Source organism: Capricornis sumatraensis, chromosome 1 (genome assembly GCF_032405125.1).
Source record: "Capricornis sumatraensis isolate serow.1 chromosome 1, serow.2, whole genome shotgun sequence".
NCBI classification, from domain to species: Eukaryota; Metazoa; Chordata; class Mammalia; order Artiodactyla; family Bovidae; genus Capricornis; species Capricornis sumatraensis.
This window is the reverse complement of record NC_091069.1, coordinates 152,495,005-152,520,883: the sequence shown is the minus strand read 5'-3', so window position 1 is coordinate 152,520,883 and position 25,879 is coordinate 152,495,005. Positions and strand designations below refer to the sequence as shown.

At 40.6% G+C, this 25,879-nt stretch overlaps 2 protein-coding genes across 2 annotated transcripts in view; one reads left to right on the top strand and one right to left on the bottom strand.

Moving 5' to 3' along the window:
- Positions 1 to 15,652: 15,652 nt before the first annotated feature.
- LOC138076080 (putative protein ARB2BP) lies at positions 15,653 to 21,571 on the bottom strand. Its single transcript, XM_068968287.1, has 3 exons — positions 21,520 to 21,571; positions 21,129 to 21,193; positions 15,653 to 16,744 (listed from the first exon to the last, which is right to left on the bottom strand). The coding sequence occupies exons 1-3, from the start codon at positions 21,569 to 21,571 to the stop codon at positions 15,653 to 15,655; spliced, it is 1,209 nt and encodes a 402-aa protein (XP_068824388.1).
- Positions 21,572 to 22,410: 839 nt separating this feature from the next.
- The window catches only part of SENP7 (SUMO specific peptidase 7), a 137,034-nt gene continuing 133,565 nt past the window's right edge, over positions 22,411 to 25,879 (top strand). Inside the window, exon 1 of the mRNA XM_068976375.1 lies at positions 22,411 to 22,505. Within this exon, the coding sequence (XP_068832476.1) occupies positions 22,466 to 22,505 (40 nt within the window). The 5' untranslated portion in view covers positions 22,411 to 22,465. The remainder of the gene's footprint in view (positions 22,506 to 25,879) is intronic.

Below are 25,879 nucleotides of genomic sequence, written 5' to 3'. Positions count from 1 at the left end.
GTATTTTGGTATAGGGAAGTCCTTCTGGCTATCTATAGTTCTACCTGAACTTTGTGTGAACTATAACAGCCTGAGTTATGACCTGTTGAATGCTTATACAGCACATCTGCTTTAACTATTAAGGTAAAGAATGCCCTCAATCAAGATAAAGATAAATAGCTCCTTACCTATGGCATCATTTAATAGTTTCTTGATGATGATGTTTCGTTCCCAGACACCAGGATCCTGGTATCTCATTGAATTCATACTAATCTGTTTCTTTTGAAACACTGAATGATTGAACCCCTGTCATGTTTGATGTGTGTTCTTTGTTTTAATAATAAGGTTTAAAACTGTGTTGAAAACCATGCTTCATTAGAACAGATCCTTTAAGCCACTAAGAAGCTGCCTCCTAGGCCATATTCCTCATTTTGGCTCAAGTAAAACTCTTTTCTATTCCTTAGAATAGTTTAAGTATTGATTATTTGTGTCAGCAATAGAAACAGAAAGTAGAGTGACGTTTACAGGGGCTAAGAGGATCGTGCTGCAAATGAAGTGTTTAGTGGTATAAAGTTTCAGTTTTGTAAGGTGAAAAAGTTCTAGAGATCTGTTGCACAACAACACTACCAAACTTAAAAATTGTTAATATGGGAAACTTATGTTTTTCCTAAAATCACAATAAAAAAGGAAAAAAATGAAGTGTCAGCTGACTAGGGAATGACAGTCATGTTGTTGGGCACTATTTATGATTTAATTTGGGTTTCTCTGGTGGCTCAGTCAGTCAGGAATCTTCCTACAATGCAGCAGACCTGGGTTTGATCCCTGGGTTGGAAAGATTCCCTGGAGAAGAGAATGGCAACACTCTCCAGTATTCTTGTCTGGAGAATTCCATGGACAGAGGAGCCTGGTGTGCTGCAGTCCATGGGATTGAAAAGAGTCAGACATGACTGAGCTACTAACACACAGTCTAATTCAGTTTGTTTGTTTTTGTTCAGTCCCTAAGTCACGTCTAAATCTTTGCAACTGCATGGACTGCAGCATGCCCCGCTTCCCTGTCCTTTGCTATCTCCTAGAGTTTGCTCAAACTCATGTCCATTAAATCAGTGATGCTATCCAATCATCTCATACTCTGTTGCCCCCTTCTTCTCCTGCCTTTAATCTTTGCCAGGATCAGGGTCTTTTCCAATGAGTCGGCTCTTTGCATCATGTGGCCAAAGTATTGGAGCTTCAGTTTCAGCATCAGTCCTTCCAATGAATATACAGGGTTGGTTTCCTTTAGGATTGATTCATTTGATCTCCCTGCAGTCCAGGGAGCTCTCAAGAATCTTCTCCAGCACCAGTTGATGGTCCAACTCTCACATCCATACATGACTGCAGGAAAAACCATAGCTTTTACTATACAGACCTTTGTTGGCAGAGTGATGTCTCTGCTTTTTAATACACCGTCTAGGTTTGTCATAGCTTTTCTTCCAAGGAGCAAGTTTTTAATTTCATGGCTGCAGTCACCATCCACAGTGATTTTGAAGCCAAAGAGAAGAAAATCTGTGACTCTTTCCACTTTTTCTCCTGTTTGCTATGAAGTGATGAGACTACATGCCCTGATCTTTTTTTGAATGTTGAGTTTTAAGCCAGCTTTTTCACTCTCCTCTTTCACCCTTATCAAGAGGCTCTTTAGTTCCTCCTCATTATTTCTGTCATTGGAGTGGTATCATCTGCATATCTGAGATTGTTGATATTTCTCTCAGCAATCTTGATTCCAGCTTGTGATTCATCTAGCCTGGCATTTTGCATGATGTACCTTGCATTTAAATTAAATAAGCAGTGTGACAATATATAGCCTTGTCATATTTCTTTCCCAGTTTTGAACCAGTTCATTGTTCCATGTCTGGATATAACTGTTGCTTTTTGACCTCATACAGGTTTCTCAGGAGGCAGGTAAGGTGGTCTGGTATTCCCACATCTTTAAGAATTTTCCACACTTTGTTGTGATCCACACAGTCAAAAGCTTTAGCGTAATCAATGAAGCAGATGTTTTCCTGGAATTCCCTTGCTTTCTCTGTGATCCAGGGAATGTTGCCAATTTGATCTCTGCTTCCCCTCCCTTTTCTAAACTCAGCTTGTACATCTGGAATTTCTTGGTCCACATACTGCTGAAGCCTAGCTTAAAGGATTTTGAGTCTTTGTAGTGATATCACTCTGTGTTGCTATGTGATCTCCCCCGCCCCCTTCCATTTTGCCGACAAAGGAGATGAGAAACAGGTTAGTAGATGGAATTGAGTAGGAGATCAGAAACAGGTGAATAGATGTAATTGAGTAAGCAAACTGAACAACAGGACACTGAAAAGAGCCAGGTATCATCTACTTTTGTGAATGCTTTGGTGGAGCAATACGTATTTGGTAAAGCCAAGATTCAGGCCATGACCACGAGAGTCAGTGGCAGGATTACAGTGGGATGGGTCATGAGAAGTGATCTAGAAATCCAAGTCAGTGTATAAGTATCGTACTGGTTTTGATTCAAAACTCAATTTTGTACTCTGTATTTAGTAGCATTTGAAGTTTCTCTTTTGGTGTGGGCCTGTCTTACAGTTTACTAAAATTAGGGAGGTCTCTGCTTTCTGGGCCAGATATTATTTTGATTTTTAAAAATGAGATGAAAGTTTTAGGATACTTGAGAGTCAGAGGCCAAACAAAAGGATTTTCTTGTCCTTTCATGCCTTGCAAAGTTCATTGCTATGCAGTACCTTGACCACTCCTCTCTCAGCCCAAGAGTAGGTAGTGTCTTCTGTTACCTAATTGTTCTAGGATTTGGGAACTGGGATGTATTATTTAGGAAAAGTGAAGTTTCTCAGTCATGTCTGACTCTTTGCGACCCCATGGACTGTAGCCTACCAGACTCCTCAGTCTGTGGAATTTTCCAGGCAAGAATACTGGAGTGGGTTGCCATTTCCTTCTCCAGGGGATCTTCCCGACCCAGGGATCGAACCTGGGTCTCTCTCGTTGCAGGCAGACGCTTTACTGTCTGAGCCACCAGGGAAGCCCCTGTGAAGCTGTTTCCATGCGGTTTCGAACCAGGGACCTTTTGCGTGTTAGGCAAACGTGGTAACCACTACACTACAGAAACCACACAAATGAAAGTCACACAGTCGTGTCTGATTCTTTGGGACCTCATGGACTGTAGTCTGCCAGGCTCCTCTGTCCATGGAATTCTCTGGGCCAGGATACTGGAGTGGGTAGCCTTTCCCTTCTCCAGGGGATCTTCCCAGCCCAGGGATTGAACCCAGGTCTCCCACATTGCAGGCGGATTCTTTACCAGCTGAGCTACCAGGGAAGCCCAAGAATACTGGAGTGGGTAGCCTATCCCTTCTCCAGTGGATCTTCCTGACCCAGGAATCGAACTGGGGTCTCCTACATTGCAGGCAGATTCTTTACCAACTAAACTGTTTAGGAAATACTGCTAAAAACAGGATTTCCCCCAAGCCACAAATCCTCTCCACAAAGATAGTGAAAAGAAAACACTTAGTTTTGAATAAGCACTAAACCAGGTTGTGGTGGGCATCATACGCAATCTGTGAAGAGATTGTGAAAACAGGAATCTCACCTCCTTAACTAGCCAAGTAGATACCCTCCATTGCATACATATTTTCAAAATAAACAATGAACAGTCCTCAAGAGAACCTAACAGCATACTTTGTCATGTGCAGTTCACCCTAACTTTACCATGATAATTGAGGTTACTTTTATTTGTTAATTAGCTTTATCCAGTGAGAAAAACAAACTTTTACTCTTTTTGACAGGACATGGTTTTGCCAGTTGGAGCAAGGCATCCATGAAACTTAGGCTCTTGCCCTGGCATGAGAACTATGAGATAGAGGAACTACCTTCCTTGATCTTTATATTTTAAAAAGATGGCTTTCAGATTCCAGAGGAAACATTCCTGAGTTGTGAGATGGGCAAGAAGCTTATTTAGCCATTATGAATATTTACATCTATTTGAAAAGGGGAAAGAAATTCTGAAAGTGGGAGGGGAAGAAATCCCTTTGTTTTCAACAAGGAGGATTACATCTATTATTTTTAATTTCTATTTGCCCTTAAATTATATGGTAGACAACTGGAGGTAATGGTCTTGAAAGATAAGTGAGACACACCACTTCCTTTCTTATGGAAAAGCGAAAGTGAAGTTGCTCAGTCGTGCCCGACTCTTTGTGACCCCATGGACCGTAGCCTACCAGGCTTCTCAGTCCATGGAATGTTCCAGGCAACAGTACTGGAGTGGGTTGCCATTTCCTTTCCTATGGAGAGACAAATGTGTCAGTTGGGTCACTGGGACTATAAAACATGGGTTCAGCCAATAAACTTCTTTGGTTGCTTTTTTCAGGAGAGGAACTTTGGTCCCGATGATCATCCATGATAACTCACCTCACATGAGGTAGACTTAACTTTATTACCTCTCTGGTAACTCCTAATCTTTCTAACAGTCGTTCCCAAAGTATGATCCTCAGACTGACAGCATCAGCATCACATGGGAACTTGTTCAAAGGCAAATTCTGTGGCCCCACCTAGCAATCCTACTGAATCAGAAACCCTGGCAGTGACACCTAGCAGTCGTTGTTTTAAGACTTCCAGGTTATTCTGATGTACTTTGAAGACAGAGAACCACTGCCTTTGAAGAAACCTTGAAAAGGAAGAAAATTCTTGCCACGTTCTTTAACAGAGACTTCCCATAGCAAATTCGCAAACAACATGTTCTCTTTTTTTGTTAAAAATATGTTTAGTATTAGGTAAGCCCCTGGTGGCTCAGAGGGTAAAGAGTCTGCCTGTAGTGCAGGAGACCTGGGTTCGATCCCTGGGTGGGGAAGATCCCCTGGAGAAGGAAATGGCAACCCACTGCAGTATTCTTGCCTGGAGAATACCATGGACAGAAGAACCTAGCAGGCTATCGTCCATGTTTAGTATTGAGAGGCGACACACAAATCTTATACTTTCCTTACAATGATCATAACCTGTTACTTGTGACTGTTGGTATGTTCCACAGAAGGGAAAAAATGATCACATACTGATGTCCGAAAGCCTTAGGATCTTCCTGAAATGGCCTATCAGACTCCCGTATCAGTCTTTCCTCTATCAGGGCATGTCTCTGGTCTGCAGCTTATAGCCAGAAACCTGGAGATGTCCTCCTTTTGACTTCAAGCTGCTAAAATAGACCTACATCAGAAGGTAAACAAAGGGATTATTTAGGGTGACCCTAGGAAGGAAAATGAAAATAAGCTTTCTTTTCAATTTGTGGCAAAAATTTTGATGTTTTACAGAGAAAAAAGAAAGCAGTAGCTAAGTACACAGCTGTTTCAAGATAAACATGTTCCTAGAGCCAAGATGATTTTATAAGCAACAACTACATTGAGCTGCTATACCATCAGTTTCAGTTGGCATTATTTCTGATGTGGTTGTCTAAAATATGTCTTTAAATTCTTTGGCATTCTCTCAAGAGGTAGAGTCTAATTCCTCTTCCCTTGGACTTAGTGACCTGTGTCTAACAAATAGGAAAAGAGTAGACCAGTATGCCACTTCAGAGCATAGGTCATAAAAGGTAGTATAGTTTCCTGCTTGCCCATTCACCTGGGTGATTCATCCCAGGGGAAGCTAGCTGCCCTGTTGTGAGGACACTCAAGTGACAAAGACTCTCCTTGGCCACATTTTAGTTAAGCTTGTCTGAGTCCTCTCCTGGGACTAGTCCTTGACCTTGACCTGTGAGAGTGCTGCTGCTAAGTCACTTCAGTCGTGTCCGACTCTGTGCGACCCCATAGACGGCAGCCCACCAGGCTCCGCCGTCCCTGGGATTCTCCAGGCAAGAACACTGGAGTGGGTTGCCATTTCCTTCTCCAGTGCCTGAAAGTGAAAAGTGAAAGTGAAGTCGCTCAGTGGTATCCAACTCTTAGCGACCCCATGGACTGCAGCCTACCAGGCTCCTCCATCCATGGGATTTTCCAGGGAAGAGTACTGGAGTGGAGTGCCATTACCTTCTCAGGTGAGAGTGCACAGGTCACTGTTAGTAAGATTCCTGCTAAGTCATCCCCAACCTTGATATCTAATCAAGTTTATCATTCCCCACTCCTCATGTCTAAGCCCTTGGCTGGCCTTTAGCAAGACTGTCTCTACTCCTGAGATTTCCTCTTGGTTTTGGATCCACTCATACTGTTCAATTCAGTTCAGTCACTCAGTCCTGTCTGACTCTGCAACCCCATGGAGTGCAGCATGCCAGGCTTCCCTGTCCATCACCACCTCCTGGAGCTTACTCAAACTCATGTCCATTGAGTTAGTGATGCCATCAAATCATCTCATCCTCTGTCGTCCCCTCTTCCTCCCACTTTCAGTCCTTCCCAGCATCAGAGTTTTTTCAAATGAGTCATTCTTCACCTCAGGTGGCCAAAGTATTGCAGTTACAACTTCAGCATCAGTCCTTCCAATAAATATTCAGGACTGATTTCCTTCAGGATGGACTGGTTGGATCTCCTTGAAGTCCAAGGGACTCCCAAAGAGTCTTCTCCAACACCACAATTCAAAAGCATCAATTCTTCAGTGTTCAGCTTTCTTTATAGTCCAACTCTTATCCATACCTGACTATTGGAAAACCATAGCTTTGACTAGACGGACCTTTGTTGCCAAAATAATGTCTCTGCTTTTTAATATGCTGTCTAGGTTGGTCAAAACTTTTCTTACAAGGAACAAGCATCTTTTAATTTCATGGCTGCAGTTACCATCTGGAGTGATTTTGGAACCTCCAAAATAAAGTCTGTTACTGTTTCCATTGTTTCCCCATCTATTTGCCATGAAGTGATAGGACTGGATGCCATGATCTTCGTTTTCTGAATGCTGAGTTTTAAGCCAACTTTTTCACTCTCCTCTTTCACTTTCATCAAGAGGCTCTTTAGTTCTTCTTCGCTTTCTGCCATAAGTGTGGTGTTATCTGCATATCTGAGGTTACTGATATTTCTCCGGTCAGTCTTGATTCCAGCTTGTGCTTCATCCAGTCTGGCATTTCTCATGATGTACTCTGCACATAATTTAAATAAACAGGGTGACAATATACAGCCCTGAAGTACTCCTTTGCTGATTTGAAACGAGTCTGTTGCTCCATGTCCAGTTCTAACTGTTGCTTCCTGACCTGCATAAAGATTTCTTAGGAGGCAGGTCAGGTGGTCTGGTATTCCCATCTCTTGAAGAATTTTCCACAGTTTGTTGTGATCCACACAGTCAAAGGCTTTGGCATAGTCAATAAAGCAGAAATAAATGTTTTTCTGGAACTATCTCACTTTTTTAGTGATCCAGTGGATGTTGGCAATTTGATCTCTAGTTCCTCTGCCTTTTCTAAATCCAGCTGAACATCTGGAACTTCACAGTTCATGTATTGTTGAAGCCTGGCTTGGAGAATTTTGGACATTACTTTACTGGTGTGTGAGATGAGTGCAATTGTGCAGTAGTTTGAGCTTCTTTGGCATTGCCTTTCTTTGGGATTGGAATGAAAACTGACCTTTTCCAGTCCTGTGGCCACTGCTGAGTTTTCTAAGTTTGCAGGCATGTTGAGTGCAGCACTTTCACAGCATCATCTTTTAGGATTTGAAATAGCTCAACTGGAATTCCATTACCTCCACTAGCTTTGTTCATAGTGATGCTTCCTAAGACTCCTTGACTTCACATTCCAGGATGTCTGGGTCTAGATAAGTGATCATACCATCGTGATTATCTTGGTCATGAAGATCTTTTTTTGTATAGTTCTCTGTATTCTTGCCACCTCTTCTTAATATCTTCTACTTCTGTTAGGTCCATACCATTTCTGTCCGTTATCGAGCCCATCTTTGCATGAAATGTTCCCCTTGGTATCTCTAATTTTCTTGAAGAGATCTCTAGTCTTTCCCAGTCTATTGTCTTCCTCTATTTCTTTGATCATTGAACACTGAATTCAAATGGGTATATCTTTCCTATTCTCCTTTGCTTTTTGCTTCTCTTATCACAGCTATTTGTAAGGCCTCCTTAGACAACCTTTTTGCATTTCTTTTTCTTGAAGATAGTCTTGATCCCTGTTTCCTGTACAATGTCATGAACCTCCATCCATAGTTCATCAGGCACTCTATGAGATCTAGTCCCTTAAATATATTTCTCATCTCCACTGTATAATCATAAGGGATTTGATTTAGGTCATACCTGAATGGCCTAGTGGTTTTCCCTACTTTCTTCAATTTAAGTCTGAATTTGGCAATAAGGAGTTCATGATCTGAGCCACAGTCAGCTCCCGGTCTTGTTTTTGCTGAGTGTATAGAGCTTCTCCATCTTTGTCTGCAAAGAATATCAGTCTGATTTCGGTGTTGACCATCTGGTGATGTCCATGTGTAGAGTCTTCTCTTGTGTTGTTAGAAGAGGGTGTTTGCTATGACCAGTGCGTTCTCTTGGGAAAACTCGATTAGCCTTTGCCCTGCCTCATTCTGTACTCCAATGCCAAATTTGCCTGTTATTCCAAGTATTTCTTGACTTCCTATTTTTGCATTCCAGTCCCCTATAATGAAAAGGACATCTTTTTTGGGTGTTAGTTCTAGAAGGTCTTGTAGGTCTTCATAGACCCATTCAACATTCAGTTCAACTGTTCAGCATTACTGGTTGGGGCACAGACTTGGATTACTGTGATAATTGAATGGTTTGCCTTGGAAATGAACAGAGATCATTCTGTCATCATTGAGATTGCATCCACATACTGCATTTTGGACTCTTGTTGAGTATGATGGCTACTCCATTTCTTCTAAGGGATTCTTGCCCACAGTAGTAGATATAATGGTCATCTGAGCTAAATTCACCCATTCCAGTCCATTTTAGTTGGCTGATTCCTAAAATTTCGACATTCACTCTTGCCATCTCCTGTTTGAGCACTTTCAATTTCGCCCTGATTCATGGACCTAACATTCCAGGTTTCTATGCAGTATTTACTTCCATCATCAGTCACATCCACAACTGGGTGTTCTTTTTGCTTTGCCTCTGTCTCTTCATTCTTTCTGGAGTTATTTCTCCACCTGTCTCCAGTGGCATATTGGGCATCTGCTGACCTGAGGAGTTCATCTTTCAGTGCCCTGTCTTGTTGCCTTTTCATACTGTTCATGGGGTTTTCAAGGCAAGAATACTGAAGTGGTTTGCCAGACCTGCCTGTCTTGGGTGGCTCATAGTTTCATTGAGCTAGACAAAACTGTGGTCCATGTGATCAGATTGGTTAGTGTTCTGTGATTGTGGTTTTCATTCTGTCTGCCCTCTGATGGAGAAAGATAAGAGGCTTATAGAAGCTTCCTGATGGGAAAGACTGACTGAGGGGGAAAATGGGTCTTGTTCTGATGGGCGGGGCTGTGCTCAGTAAATCTTTAATCCAATTTTCTGTTGATGGGTGTTGCTGTGTTCCCTCCTTGTTAATGTACTTTCACAAAGAGTGGGTAAACTGAACTGAACTGAACAGGAGAGAAAGGGGCAGGGCACAATTTTTGAAAGAATGACATGACCCAAGGTCACAACTTAAACCAATTAGAATCAAATGGGACCAAGATGGCAGACAAGACTAGACCTTGATCCTCAGTCAGCAAGCGAAATGACACACCCAGAGGTGCCATGACAGTTGCAGGGCAAAAGACCAAGGAGTGGGTGATAGCCCAAGTCCTGGAAACCTCCACTCCTTCCCCAGAATAGTTGGAATAATTCTCCCACTCATTAGCATATGAAATTACCTCGCCTATAAAAACTAACCGTGCTGCATTTTGCAGTGCATTTGCACTTTGTGATAGCCCACACTCTTGTTTATGGCGTGTGTTTCTCTCTGAATCGGAATAAATCCATTTCTTACTTATTAGTTTGTCTCTCACTGAAGTCTTTCTGCAATGAGACATCATGAACCTGAGCTTTATTAGGCCCTGAAACCAAGTACCATGGGTTTTGGCCTGGTTCGCGTTCCAGCCATATGGGTTCAAGTCCCAGACTGGGTTTTGGCTGGAGTCAAGTCCCAGACATTTGGGTTCAAGTCCCAATCTGAGGTAAACAGTTTCAATACCCCTACTCTACTTCTTGACTAAATTCCTGCCTTTGTTGTGTTTAGACTTGAGCCTGATCTTTTTTCTCTGTTGGCAGTAACCCTAATTCCAATAGTCTTGAATAAAGTCTTCTTTAATATTTTAACAAATGTTAGGTTAATTTTGTAATAGAAGCAGTCTGTGTAACAAGTCCATACAGTGAGTTACTAAGGCTCAACTTTAGATCACCATGGCTTGTCTTTTTTTTTTTTCATGGTCACAAAATCTTAACATTTTAAGCCTAAACTTTACAGAATAAATATACTGGACCCTATTGCCCTCAATCCTAACTTTTAGTTGCTATTTTAAATGTTTTAAATGTTGCCCTAACCACTAAAATATTAGTGGTCTTACAATGTCTGGATTATGGAAATACATATTTCTGAATTAAATGCTTCAGATCGTCTGGTGTGTGCTCTTCTGAGGGATCCTGAAACAGAATCACTCAACTAAGCTGCTCCTGAACAGAAGCTGTGAGATAATAAATGCTGTTTTAAGTCACTAAGTTTTGGGGGTAATCTCACATGTAGCAACAGAGTATCATAGGCTGGGAGCCTTAAACAGAAAGTATTCCTCACAGTTCTAGATCTAGGAAGTCCATGATCAAGGTATCAGTAGATTCAGTGTCCAGTGAAGACCTGCTTCATAGATGGCTGTCTTCTCACTGTGTCTCACGTTGCTGCTGTTGTTCAGTTGCTAAGTTGTGTCCAACTCTTTGTAACCCCATGGACTGTAGCATCCCAGGTCACCCTGTCCTTCATTATCTCCTGGAGTTTGCTTAAATTTATGTCCATTGAGTCAGTGATGCCATCCAACCATTTCATTCTCTGTTGTCCCCTTCTCCTCCTGCCTTCAATCTTTCCCAGCCAGCATCAGTGTTTTTTCAGTGAGTCAGTTCTTCACATCAGGTAGCCAAAGTGTTAGAGCTTCAGATCCATCTTTCCAATGAATATTCAGGATTGATTTCATTTAGGACTGACTGGTTTGATCTCCTTGCTATCCACGGGACTCTCAAGAGTCTTCTCCAGCACCACAGTTCAAAAGGATCAATATTTCGATGCTCAGCCTTCTTTATGGTCCAACTTTCACATCCAAAGATGACTACTGGAAAAACCATATATTTGACTATATGGACCTTTGTTGGCAAAATGATGTCTATGCTTTTTAATATGCTGTCTAGGTTTGTCATAGCTTTTCTTCCAAGGAGCAAGTGGTTTTTAATTTCATGGCTGCAGTTATAATCTGCAGTAAATTTTGGAGCCCAAGGAAAGAAAACTGGTTTTTCATTTTTCACTGTTACTATTTTTTACCTGTTTGCCATGAAATGATGGTACCAGATGCCATGATTTTAGTTTCTTAAATGTTGAGTTTTAAGTCAGCTTTTTCACTCTCTTCTTTCACCCTTATCAAGAGGCTCTTTAGTTATTCTTCCGCTGTCTTCCATTAGCATGGTATCGTCTCCATATTTAAGGTTGTTAATGTGGTTGTTTCACATTGCAGAAGGGAGCTTTCTGAGGTTTCTTCCATAATAGCATTAATCCTGGTAATGAGGGCTCTACCCTCATGGTGTAATCACCTCCCAAATATCCCACCTCCTAATACCATCACATTGGAGATTAAAATTTCACCATGAATTTTGGTGGGGGACACAAACATTCAGTACATAACAGAAATTATAGTGTAAACTAGGTTTTAAAAAAAAACACTAAGAGGAACTTCCCTGGTGGTTCAGTGATTAGGAGTCTGCTTCTGAAACTCGAAGGAAGGGGGCAGGGCACCACCTTTTAAAGAATGATATAGCCCAAGGGCACAACATAAACTGATTAGAACCAAATGGGTCCAAAATGGCAGACAAGTCAACTTGAGAAGACCTTGATCCTCTGTATAGGCTCACTGTAACACATCAGCAGGCTAAATGACACACCCAGAGGTGCCATGACAGTTCCAAGGTTGGCCATCGAAGACCAAAAGTGGGTGGTAGCCTAATCTCTGGAAATCCCCACCCCTTCCCCAAAATAGTTGGAATAATCCTCCCACCATTAGCCTGTGAAATTACCCAGCCCATAAAAGCTAACCACACCACATTTCAAGGCCACTACACTGGCCCTTTGTGTTGACCCACAGTCTGTAGAGTGTGTTTCTCTCTGAATAAATCCACTTCTTACCTATCATTTCGTCTCTTACTGAATTCTTTCTGTGATGAGAACATCAAGAATCCGAGCTTCATTAAGTCCTAAACCAGGTCTGTGACCTCAGTGGGAAGACTATAAGTTTTGGCTGAGTTTGAATCCCAAACTGGGTGTTGGCTGGGTTCAAGTCTCAGCCATGTGGGGTCAGGTCCCAATCTGAGGTAAATGGTTTCACTTCCAGTGCAGGGGATGGGTTCAACCCCTGGTGGAGGAACTGAAATCCCACATGCTGTGTGATGTGGCCCAAAACCAACAAAAACAAACAAACAGAAAAACCCATTAGGAATTAGAACACTGGAAGAACTAGAAAGAGCTATGTACAGAAAAATTCATATGACCCATTAGATATGGCATAGTCAATATTTCAAATGTAACATCTAATATGGTTTCCTCTAGTACTCATGTAGGGGCAGAGCTAAAAAAAAAACCTTGTAACCTATTCCTTTATCTCTCTTTAAGACTTTCTGGAATTGCCAAAATAAAGTTTTCACCAGTAGTCCCTATCTCAGTAAATGATATTCCTTTTTTTTCTTTTTAGTAAATAGTATTGTATTTCTGTCCAACTAGTTGCTGAAGACAAAACATCTGGGAACACTCCTTGTTATTTCCTTCTCCTTATTCCTGTTCTCCAATCACAAAATTTTGTTCATTACATGTATTAAGCATTTCTTTACAAATTAAAATCACAATGAAATATCACTTCTCCCCTGTCAGAATGGCCCTCATCAAAGAGTCTGCAAATAACAAATATTGGAGAGGATGTGGAGAAAAGAGAACCCTTGTATACTGTTGGTGGGAATGCAAATTGGTGCAGCCACTGTGGAAAACAGTATGGGAGTTCCTTAAAAAGCCAAAAATAGAGTTACCGTATGAGCCAACAATTCACTCCTGGGTATACATCTGGAGAAAAATGAAAACACTAATTTGAAAAGATGCACGCACCCCAATATTCATAGCAGCACTATTTACAATAGGCAAGATGTTGAAGGAACCCAATGCCCATTGATAGATGATTAGATTAAAATGTCATATGCAAATGAAATGGAATATTGCAATTTGCAGCAATGTGGATGGACCTGGAGAATATTATGCTTAGTGAAATGTCAAAGACAAATTATACATGGTATCACTCATATGTTGAATCTAAAAAAATACAAATGAATGTACATACAAAAGAAACAGATTCATAGATATAGAAAACAAGTTTATGGTTACCAAAGCAAAGGAAGGAATAAATTATGGGTATGGGATTAACAGATACAAACTATTATAAAACAGAGAAGCAACAAGGATTTATTGTATGAAAAAGTGAAAGTTGCTCAGTTGTGTCTGACCCTTTGTGACTCCATGGATTATACAGTCCATGAAATTTTCTGAGCCAGAATACTGGAGTGGGTAGCCTTCCCCTTCTCCAGGGGAATCTTCCTAATTCAGGGATCAAACACAAATCTTCTGCATTGCAGGTGTATTCTTTACCAGCTGGGATACCAGGGAAGCCCTTTATTGTATAGCACAGGGAATTATATTCAATATCTTACAATAATCTATGATGGAATATAACTGACAAAAAATGAATCATTTTGCTGTACACTTAAATACTGTAAGACATTTACACTGATTAAAAAAAAAAAGCATTAAACATTTCTCAAACTAGTGCCAAAATTATTTGATCTCCTAGCTTCCAAGCTTGTTCTCCTTCTAAACTATTCTCTAAACTACAATCAGGATATTCTTTATAAAGTGTAAATCTGCTAATATTCTGTCTAAAACCATCCAGTGGTTTCCATTGTCATTAGAATAAAGTTTTTTTTTTTTTTGACATTGCAGCCTTAAATAAGCTGCCTGTTTATTTCTCCAACTTAACTTTGCAGCTACTGACAAAACCTCTCCCCATCAAATCTGATTTTGGCTCCTCGGAGCCCTCTTCTTGAGTAGGCTCTGACATTGGGCTCTGCCCTTGGTCTGCTTAGTCTAGTTTTAGCAAAAATTCTGCTGAGTCAGTTAGTGAAAATCTCACCTCTGGTATCTAAACATTCTCGTATTATATTTGATAAAATTCCTCATACTCCACTTTCAATGTCTTCCCAGCCCTGCCCTGCCCGCAGTAAGAATCCTGTTGAGTCAGTCTATTAAGAAAAACTCTTATTATCCCTGAAGTTTTCTCTTAGTAATTTTCTATTCATTGCTGCTGCTAAGTCTCTTCAGTCGTGTCCGACTCTGCGACCCCATAGGTGGCAGCCTACCAGGCTCCCCCGTCCCCGGGATTCTCCAGGCAAGAACACTGGAGTGGGTTGCCATTTCCTTCTCCAATACATGAAAGTGAAAAGTGAAAGTGAAGTCGCTCAGTCATGTCAGACTCTTCTCGACCCCACAGGACTGCAGCCTACCAGGCTCCTCCACCCATGGGATTTTCCAGGCAAGAGTACTGGCGTGGGGTGCCATTGCCTTTGCTATTCATTGCTACTTGGCTATAACTCCTCCCCCCCACCCCCATCACTGTATTTGCATTTGAGTCCTATCTTTCCCCTCCTACAAAATCCCCATTGCACCAATCACTTTTGAATTTTCCTGTCTTTAATGAATGTCATGAATAATTTTTCCTTTACTACTACTCTATAATCTTTTAGCTCTTGCCGAACTGGACTTCTTTCTTCTGCCTCAGGACTTCTGCACATGTGATTCCTTTCACTGTGACTTTGTTTTCCCAGGTAACTACTACTGTTCTTCAAACTAGGATCATTTTGTCAAAGGAGTATTCCCTGAATCCCAAAGCTATTATTAGCTCTCATATTAGATGTTCCATGATGCCCTTTATTTCTTAACACTCTTCACACTTGTAATTTGTTTTTCATTGTGAACCCCAAAGAAAGATAAAGGCAATGTTGGCCTTGTTTGTCAATGTGCCCAACATTAATATTTACTAGTACATAGTAGACAGTCAGATATTAGTGAAGGTATGAGTAAACACACACATAAGAAAAACGGAAAAAACTCACAAATATACCAAGAATGGAGTTTCCTTTTGATACTTATTTTATTTGCATTTATAATTTTAATATAGCACTAATACAGAAGTCAAAGATTGACTTAATATTTAATTTCTATCAATTACAGTTTTGGCATCATTAAACCATATGAAATCTTTTCCTAAGAAGATCCTCTAACAAGACTACTTTGACTAATTGTAAAATGTTAATGATGGTACTGACTTCCTGGTTCATCAGTAGGCTACAGAACATATTTGCAAAACATTTACTTGTTTAAACAAACTCAACAAATCAGACTTGAAGTCAGAACATAATACTGCATGTGAGTTGGAAGTGTTCTTCTCTTCTAGCATCTACATTAGCAAAGTTTCAGTGGGACAAAACAATCTTAGATGACAAAAAAAGTAATTTAAGCACTTTGCTTTCTTTTTGTGGAGCTTCTAGTCACTATGGACACTCGAGAGAAATTAGCTGCTTTGGCTTTCAAAGCTTTTCTAAAGTATTTAAAAATTGACTGAAGGCTAGAGGAAGGGGCTAAGTTGTGTTTTTCTGTACCAGCAGAAACTGTAGGAAACTCCTTTTTCAAAACGGTTGTTGCAGGTTTATCCAAAGGCTTCGGACTTGTCACCCATTCACGGCAGTGCTGCTTTATCCATTCTAATAACTGGACATCGCTTCCCAACTGGTGTCCTACATGATGTTCAGAGTCAATAAGTGCAACAGCGTATACTTTGCTCATCACATCCCACTTTTTTCGAACAAGCAAGTCCATAAAAACCAAGCCTCCATAACCATGTACAATGAAGGCAACATCCTTGCCTTCAGTCTTTGAAATGAAGTAATCCCAAATATAAGCCATGTGTTCTTCAGGGGTGTTGCTGCATCTTTTTGGAATACATTGGAGAGACTCCTGGAGAGAGAAAAAGCTCTCTGTCTGAAACATTTTTCTGGAAGAGAACTCAACATTTTGTGTTAAAAGGCCTTTCCACTCTTTTCCTGTCTGCTGGTCCACAAAATTGTCATTGGGGTTTAGCACAATTACATCATAATGTGCCTGCAATGCCATTTGAATACATGGTATCTGACTTCCATGTTGGAGACCATGATGTATTATTGCCTGCTGACTCCACTGACCAGCTCTAAAGACCCCGTGGTCTTGAAGGAGGACAAGAAGAGCAGAATGATGATTTGATAACGCTCTCTCACTCATGAAAAAGAAGCTTCTTGGTTCCTTATCAGCCTCTAATGGGATATATACTTTTTGTAATTTGCACACTTTCTCCAAAAGTTCATAAATGTATTGTTCAAGCAAATGGCCAAGGGCCCAGTATCGCTTGCTATTCCTCTCCAGGACATTCTTATAATAGTTAAAGGCAAAAGGCCCATGTGTCTCAGTGTGTCTCAATTCAGCTTTTTCATTGAAGTCATATTTAAGTTCTTCTAGTAAGTCAGATTGTTCAATAAATTTTCGGAAGCTCAGTTTCTGAGTCACTGGTAACCACTGAAAATAAAAAGCAGTATTATGTCAGTACTAGAGAAAAATAAAATACAAATTTCATCTTGCTTAAGTCTTCCTGTGGGAAGTCATGTTAAGCACTTTATGAAGACATTAGGGCTTCCCTGGTGGCCCCATGGTAAAGAATCTGCCTGCCAATGCAGGAGACACAAAAGATACGGTTTTGAACCCTGGGATGGGAAGATCCCTTAGAAGAGGAAATGGGAACCCACTCCAGTATTCCTTCCTGGGAAATCCCATTGACAGGGGATCTTGGAGGGCTACAGTCCGTAGGGTTGCAAAAAGAGTCAGGCACAACTTAGTGACCAAACAGCAAACATGAAGACATTAATATTTTAACCTATGGTAGAGATTTTAACTCAAAATAATTGTGAAAAATGCAAAGTAGTGAGAAGCTGAATACACTAAGGGACAATGGATAGACCATATATAAAAACAGAACTCTGACCCACAATCTGCAGCAACTTGCCCAGGAAGTAAATCTCTCATCTATAATAAACAGCCCTGGAAGCCAGTCTTACAAGTCAGAATCTCAGGAAGTGAGACTGCTTACTTCTAGTGACAATCTGAGAAGTCAAACAATAACTTAACTTCTGTCACAGCTGGCCCCAAATGGCCAAGACTTGATTTGTATTTATTTACTTATTTGGCTGTGCTCAGTCTTAGCTGTGGCATGCAAGATCTTAGCTGTGGCATGTGGGATCTAGTTCCCTGACCAAGGGTCGAACCCTGGGATCCCCTGCATTGGCAATGTGGAGTCTCAGCCACTGAACCACCAGGCAAGTCCCAAGACTTGCTTAATAACTTGGTTAATAACTTATAGCTTCCATAATTTAGGACCCACCAGAGAAAGCCAGATAGGCACTCCTAACCAGTCACACAGGATGCCTCCCTTTTAGTTAGCTTGCAGACAGCTTCCTCATGCCAATATGGTTCAATCAGGACATGCCAGCAGCCTTCCCTTTTTTGCCACTACAAAGCTTTCCCGCTTGTCTGCTGGCCTTTGAGTCACTGCCAAAATGCAAGTGATGCAAGTCAGCAAGGCTGACTCCCTTGCTATAGTGAGCTCAGAATGAATAGATTTTGTTTTTCTCATTTGGTTAGTCTTTATCTCCACAGTAAGCATTTAAATATTTTTGCTATTAAATAAATGGCAGGGGATGGCAGTAGATGTGAAATGTGAACCAGGCACTGGAGATTATGATCAACCTATCTAATAACAGAAGATATGGTTATTCTGATGTTTGAAATTAAAAGTGACCGAGAAAACTTAGTTATTGTAGTCATAGCCCAAAGGGAAAGAAAAGTCCTTCAAAGGTTAAGTCCCGGGAGGAAAAAAAACCTCAACAGACTTTATTTTGGGGAGAAAAAAAAAGGTTAAGTGGTTTGTGCTAAAATCACACAACTGTTAAATAAATGATTAGGTACTGAGGCTATGTGACTCAAATTCATGTTCTTAACAAATACATTAATACTCTTGCTCCTGAATTTCTGAACACTCGCACTAGCAACCACAACCCACTTCCAATAAATAGCACTTAAAATGATTTTCAGTGCCACTCAAGCTGCTATCAAGGCTTAAGGTAAAATCAAAACAGTGCTAGCTTGCTTTGATTTCTTAACTCTCTTCTCACTTTCTGAATCTGACTCCCACACCCAACCAGTACTTTATGAAGTTATTTGGTTATCGAAATTATCCAACCTATATAGACTGCTATTTCCTGTTCCCTTAAAAACTTTTCCTTCTAGTGTTGCTGATCTCAGGTGCTATTATGTAATTAATATCTTTTCCTAGAGTGCAAGTGACAGATAGGGGCCTCTGGAACTAGATGAATTGATTTTGGTTTAAATTCTAGCTCCAAATTTTAAGTTGAATGACTTTCAGCTGGTTTCTTAACCTCTATCAGTTTCAGTTTCTTTAACTTATGAGTTTTAGTTTATGCTATCTAAAACAGCAATCGTTATTACCCTCTATCCTGCCACTCTGCTTTATTTTTTTTCATAGCCTACATTACCATCTGATATATAATTGTATATTTAAAAATTGTCTCTCCTCACTAGAATGAAAGCTCTATGAGAACAGGAACTTTGTTTAACTACTGCTGTATCTACAGTACTTGGAACAGTATCTGGGATATACAAATATTTTTTCAATGCATAAATGCAAAATAGGATAACATTTCACAAGGCTGTTGTGAGAATTAATATAGATAAAAGCCATTTTATGCAGTGTCTCACACATGGAAGTTTCTGTAAAATAAGACAGGATGATCTTCTTTTTGAGGAATGTGAAGTAAACATATATCTCTTGTCCACCCTTTCTTATTCACTCAACATTGTGATTTTTTTCCACATTAATAAGCACAGTCTGAGATCATTCATTTTACCAATTTATAGTGTTCCACTGCTTGAATATGCCATGGTTTAACCATTATTCTGTTGAAGAACTTTAAGGCTGCTCCAGTTTTCCACGATTATAAACAAAGTGGGCTTCCCTGGTAGCTCAGCTGGTAAAGAATCCGCCTGCAATGAGTGAGACTTGGGTTCAATTCCTGGATTGGGAAGATCCCCTGGAGGAGGGCATGGCAACCCACTCCAGTATTCTTGCCTGGAGAATCCCCATGGACAGAGGAGCCTGGTAGGCTACAGTTCATGGGGTCACAAAAAGTCAGACACAACTAAGTGACTAAGCACATAAACAAAGCTGCAATGAACATTCTTATAGCTATATTTTTTGTGTGCATATCAAGAGTTTCTCTAGGCAATATGCCTACAAGTGGAATTTCTAAGTCATGTTGACATCTTTCATTCTACCAGATACTGCTAAATTGCTCTCCAAAAGGAGGGTCTATTTTATAGTTTGGCATGGATGAGGTTTGTACAGAAAAGCAGTAATCTCTTATATCTAAAAATACTTTGTTTACTCAGGTACTATGCTGAAAACTGCCCTATTCTCTACTGAAATAAATAGAAAGATAACCCAATATGTAAAACTCAATGAACTAAACCTAAATCAACTAAACTAAACCAAAGAACTAAGGAATGTTGTTAGCTAACTTTTCTTTCAATCAGAGTAAAACAAAATCTGTATTTCTAATAGCATGTAGTATATGGCATTCAATTCCTCTTTTTCACCTTTGTTAAGTGCTTTTGTACCTAGTTGTTTGAGAAACAATTCTCAGGGGAAAAGAAGGGGAGTTTGCAAACTGGATAACCAATTATGGCACACTGATAAATAAAGGACACCTATTTAAGTGGAGAGAAAAGGAGCAAGGTGCAGAGTATCCTGTAGAATGAAAAGGTAGACAGTTCTTTACAATTTATTGTAGTTTACATTGCTTGGCTAATATACTTCAATATGTAACTCTCCTCTGAATTCATATCTAGCAGTTCCTTGATATATTTAGTCACCAACCAAACCTATTTATATTCAGATTGTACTTAAAGTTAATTCACTTGGGAAGAGAAGGTTCATTTTTAGTTTAAGCTCTCCTCAAAGAAATTGTTATTTAAGGGGTAAAATTAAGAGTTGATCAATTTCACACTGCCATCATGTCCTGAAACTAATAAAAAAAATCATACCCACTGCTTTTAATTGTATAGTCAAAACAAAAATAGAATATCTAATTTAAACACTTTATATACACTTTTAACACTCAATAAAGAAGCATACTCATTAAGATCAAACCTGTCCTTCCTCTCCTCCTATAAAATACTGGGCTAATGAATTTCTAATCTCAAACAATCTTAATTTAAAAGGCTCTATACATTGTGAGCTAAACATACATAAAAGAAATGACCTTATCTACAAACATACTAAGGGAATCATTCACTTTTTTTGAATGATTCACTTATTTTAAAAGTTCACAATTCACTTATTTTAAAATAAGGAAGCTTTCACCTGAACATCATAAAACACTATAAACAAAAGATCATGTACTTAGTCTTTCATAAGGTGCAAAGTGAGATTGTTAAATGACTCCCTCAAAAGACTGAACTTTTTAGTCCTTTAAGTTGTTTGCAATACAACTATGCAGTAGATACTGTAAAAACAATAAAAACACTGGTTTAAAAAGCAAATTTCAAGTTTTTGAGCTTAAAGGTCATTTATCTTCAAATACGTTATTCCAAACCAGCTCCATTCAAAGAAACAAACTGACTCACTGTCTTTATTAACAGAAATGCTATATTTGGTTGAATGACAAGTTTAAATGATATGTTTCCAAGTTGACTAATATTATTTCTTATAATGTCATTTCTAATAGGTTGACTTACTGCTAAACTTTAAAACCATTTACTTTAAGGAAGCTTTGGACAGAAATGGATTACGCTTACTCACAATTTCCTTTTTTGTGTTTCCATCTCTTACCTCTATTTCCATCTTTTTCCAGCTGTTTCGTATAATATCAGCTGATGAATCAAGCCAGCGTGATTCTGGAGTAAAATCATTCAATTAAAAAAGTTGATTTATATAATAAAATTAAAATATTTTTCAGTAGGCAGTGTTTTTATTTGCTAAAAAGAAATAAACTGAGCCTCTACATGAAATCCTTGTAGTGAATTTCATTCTCAGCAAGCCCTGAAGTATTTCTGCTTTTCAGCCATTCTGACCTTTCTAGACACTCCCCCTAGCCCAATAGGCATTATCACCTGGAGACTTACCCCTAGCTCCAACACAGACGACACAGTAATTAAAAAGTAAGACTAAAGAAGCAAAAGCCAGGCTCTGGCAGTGAATTGAACAAGTTAAGTCCCATTACCAGCCTTGGCAAGATGGGGGAGAGGGAAGTGGATGTTAAACTGTCGGAACATTCCAATATCATTTACCTCTAACTAGAGTGCTCTGTGTTATTTTGTTAAACTTACTATGATTAAAGTTTACCCACTTAGAAAAAGTACTCAAATATGTACTTTATGGCTAATCAAGTAGAACAATTTTCTAAACTGATGGGTCCTATGAAAGGACTAAAGTAATCAGCCTCAAAGTACTAATCGTTGAGTTCGTTGAAGTCAGGGTTTTTCCCTTAGGTACTGTAATAAAAATTAGTTGAACAAATTAATACACAGCCACCCACTTTCTAGCATCTCATTATTGAGGTCCAGCTTTTTTCCTGTCCTTTAAAAATTATGGATTTGAATTTTGACGAGATCCTATTACTCTTTTTCCTCAGCTGACTTAATTGATTTCCACTCCAACTGCTAAACTAACAGGCTATTGATTTTTGTCTTGTTAAAGTCTTTTTGCTTCTAAATTTGAGGAAGCGCCTTGAGGACAGACACACAGCAGACGCCGCCGTGAGTAAAGTAATACTATCAAAGGACGATTTCTGGGGTAGCGAAGTGGGGGAATTCCTAGCTTCCTTGCTTTAATTTTTGGTCAGCCGCATCTTCAAGTCAACAAAACCTTTATGATCTTGGGCTAAACCTCACACCCAGTCTCAGTATCCTATAGACACACAGAGAATAAAAAAACGTCACTTAAACAAACACTTGGCGACGGCGAACCCACAGAGCAAACAAGTCCCAGGAAGTGATTTCCGGATGGAGGTGGGAGGGGCGGTAATTTCCGGTCTGAGGCAGGCGACGGCTCTTGCGCAAGCGCAATTCTCACGTTCTTGGCTTTTTTTCCCCTTTCCCCTTCCCCTCCCTCCCCCACCCAGAGGGGGCTTGAGGTGACAGCGACTGCGATTCCAGCAGGAGGAGAAGATGGACAAGGGGAAGGCCGGGAGACGACGATCTTCTGCTGGTGAGAAAGGGTCGGAGGAGGACTGAGCATATTGTCTCCTACCTCGGGCAAAGGGGAGACACAGGCGGCGACGGGAGCTGCGGCCCGGAGCTTCTAGGGCTCCGGCTCGCGCTCGGGCTGCGGCTTTTGCTCGGCCGTGCGGGGAGCCGAGGGGAGGGAGCGGTGGGGCCCCCCACAATGGAAGGTCCCCTGGGCTCCCCGGCCCCTGCGGGTTGAAGACCCAGTCCGAGCTGTCATCAAAGCCTCAGTCGCTTTTCACCCTGTCACCCCTTTCATTTTTGTTTTCCTGCGAGCACCTTGCTTGGGTCTCGTCGAACCACGGGTCTTCCCGGTTGGTTTGTCGCTCACCTGCCACGCCTTCCTCGTAATTCCACTAATGTTACTGTTTCATTTCCAGCTTGGCGCCTGACCCCACTTTCCCCTCTTCCTTTGATTCTTGACTTTGCCTCTTTCTCGTTCCGCCCCCGACCCCGCCCCCGCCCCCACCCCGGGCAGGTAAAAGCAGCTGCGAAGGAGAAGGAGGGGTTTGTTAATTGACACTTTCTCGTCTGCTGCTGCTGCTGCTGCTGCTGCTGCTGCTGCTGCTGCTGCTGCTGCTGCTGCTGCTAAGCCGCTTCAGTCGTGTCCGACTCTGTGCGACCCCATAGACGGCAGCCCACCAGGCTCCCCCGTCCCTGGGATTGTCCAGGCAAGAATACTGGAGTGGGTTGCCATTTCCTTCTCCAGACATTTCTCGTCTAAATTGCTGCAAACATCGTGCCTTGCGTGGACTTAGGAGCCCGCCCGCTTAATAACCATTTTCTTTTCGAAACACCCACTTCCAAAAGTGATTAAAAAGTCTAACAAAGGACTTGAAGCCCTGTTTCGTTGTGTTTTTGTTCTCAGCATATTTTTCTTTTTGAAAATGCTTTGCCAGTTAAATGATTATCTTTAGTTTTGGTTACTGGATTTTAGAAACACAAGAGGTGTTGTAAGAAGTCAAGTGGAGCTCCTCCGAGTCAGCAAATTTTCCTTAAAGATCTCGTCCTTTACGGGTACCTTAGTTCCAGTATTAAGTCCTGTGGACCTACCAGAGGAGGAGGGAGCAGGGGCTCTTTGATAAGCTTACAATCTAGTACACTAACACACAACGAATCATTTCATTTTCGTATTTCTTAATGTGTCGTCTGTTGTTGAATAGATAGTTTTAACAATTCTAAATTTATTTTAAGAGTTCCTTTGTGGCAGTGCATCTCAGACTTTCTGGCTGCAAAGAAGCGTGAGCAAGGATCTCTGGGACATTGCGTGAAGCAGCGGAAAACCTGAAATTCCATAAGCAACCAGTGTTACCATTTGTGTGTGTGTGTGTGTGTGTGTGTGCAGTCTAGATATATTCTTTGTCTTTGAAAGTATATGTATGTATTATATTAATATATATGTATATATATATAGGGCTTCCCAGGTGGTGCAGTGGTGAAGAAGAATCCTGCTAATGCAGGAGCGGCAGGAGAGGCAGGTTAGATCCTTGGGTGGGGAGGACACCCTGGAGTAGGAAATGGCAACCCACTACAGTTCATGGGATCTTAAAGAGTGGGACATGATTGAGCACACACGCATTCAGATTCATGTGTGTGTGTTAGGCATGAGCAGGGAGGGGTGGCCTAGCCAAAAAGGATGCAAGCTGATCTCTAAACCCCATCCCATGGGGTAACTTCTCCAACTCTAGCACTGTGCACCCTGGGATACAGAGGATGCAAACTAATCACAGGGGCTTCCTCAAGTACCCTTAGGCAGCTAGGAGCCCATTAAGGGTTTGTAAACATTCTACACATATATACATCTGATTATAACATTGAATTATGGGAGGACAACAGAGCCTGCTGTTATATATAAGTTGCATTTGTCAATCTGCTTTGAGCGAATGCCCATGTGCATTCCCTTTCATTAATTCATTGATTGTTGGTGGGTACAAGCCCTGTATTTGCATAGGGCACAACCAAAAGGAGAAGACAGGAAGTATACAGAGGGGGAAGCTAAAAGGAATAGGGAGGATGACTCCTTTGGGGTCAGCCTGCTGCCATGTGTTGAGAGTATCTGTCTAATAAAAGATCTGTCTGCTTGAGCTGAACTGAGCTGTAACTTGTCTGTTGTTTTAAACCCTTCAAATTTTTGTTGTGTAACAACCAAGGAAGAGAAATAAACTGACCTGACATATATATATATATATATATACACACACATATATATACATATATATATGTATATATATATACATATATACTTTGTTCGACCCTGTGGACTGTAGCCAGCCAGGCTTCTCTGTCCATAGAATTTTCCAAGCAGTAATACAGGAAGGGTTGCCCTTTTCTACTCCATGGGATCCTCCTACCCCAGGGCTCAAACCCATATCTCTTGTGTCTGCTGCATTGGCAGGTGGATTTTTTCTTACCACTAGTGCCACCTGGAAAGCCATATACATACATATGTGCCTGCTTCCAGTAGATCATGTTTGTTTTATTGCACTTTTTTTTCCCCCTAAAACCTTTAAGTAAAATTGACATATAAGGAAAAGGCAGAATGTTTGTCTGGTGTCATTTGTGTGCTTCCTCACACAGAACTTTAGGAGTAGTCACACCTCACTTTAACAAACACAGCCTTCTTTCAATAAATGCATTTCTCCTTGGCTTAGTACATTGTTTCAGGGGGAAGGGCAAGATATTAGCATTACTCTTCAGCAAATCCCATCATCTTTACCTGGTTACACTTAGATTTATTTATCTTTATTACAGTTAATTTGATGCCAGTAGTTGTAGGAAGTAAAATTTGAGAGTAAAATTGTTAATTCTTAAAAGACATTGATAGTTATGGGAGTTATCCCTCTGGAGAGGTTTTTTTTTCTTGCTGACTTCCCTTTTGGAGCTGCCCTTTCTGAAAAGTAATTGTTAATGTAGAATAAAAACCATTTTCAGATCTTATATTAAACAGCTGTTCTCCAGTACTCATCTGGTTTTAACAGATGAATATGAATTTTTTTAAGAATTAATTTTTTCTTAATTGTGCTAAGTTGCTTCACTTCTGTCTGACTCTTTGTGACCCCATGGATTGTAGCCCACCGGGCTCTTCTGTCCATAGGGCTTCTCTAGACAAGAATACAGGAATGGATTGCCATGCCCTCCAGGGGATCTTCTGACCCAGCGATTGAACCCGTGTCTCTCATATCTCCTGCACTGGCAGGCAGGTTTTTTGCCACTAGCGCCACCTGGGAAGCCCTTTGCCCTAATAGTGTGTTTTTAATTTTCTCATGTGAATTCTCAGAACAGTCTGTTGCTTAAAAGGAACTTGAATTCTGTGTGACATTTGTATGCATGCAGTTGCCATTTCATTAGGATAGTTGC

Excerpts from the sequence above, each read along its gene's own strand:
- LOC138076080 (XM_068968287.1), bottom strand. The coding sequence starts at position 21,571 with ATGTTCCGACAGTTTAACATCCACTTCCCTCTCCCCCATCTTGCCAAG. Across the intron at positions 21,194-21,519 it reads CCCCCATCTTGCCAAGGCTG|AATCACGCTGGCTTGATTCA; the intron begins GTAATGGGACTT and ends ATTTTACTCCAG. Across the intron at positions 16,745-21,128 it reads GGAAAAAGATGGAAATAGAG|TGGTTACCAGTGACTCAGAA; the intron begins GTAAGAGATGGA and ends TTTTATTTTCAG.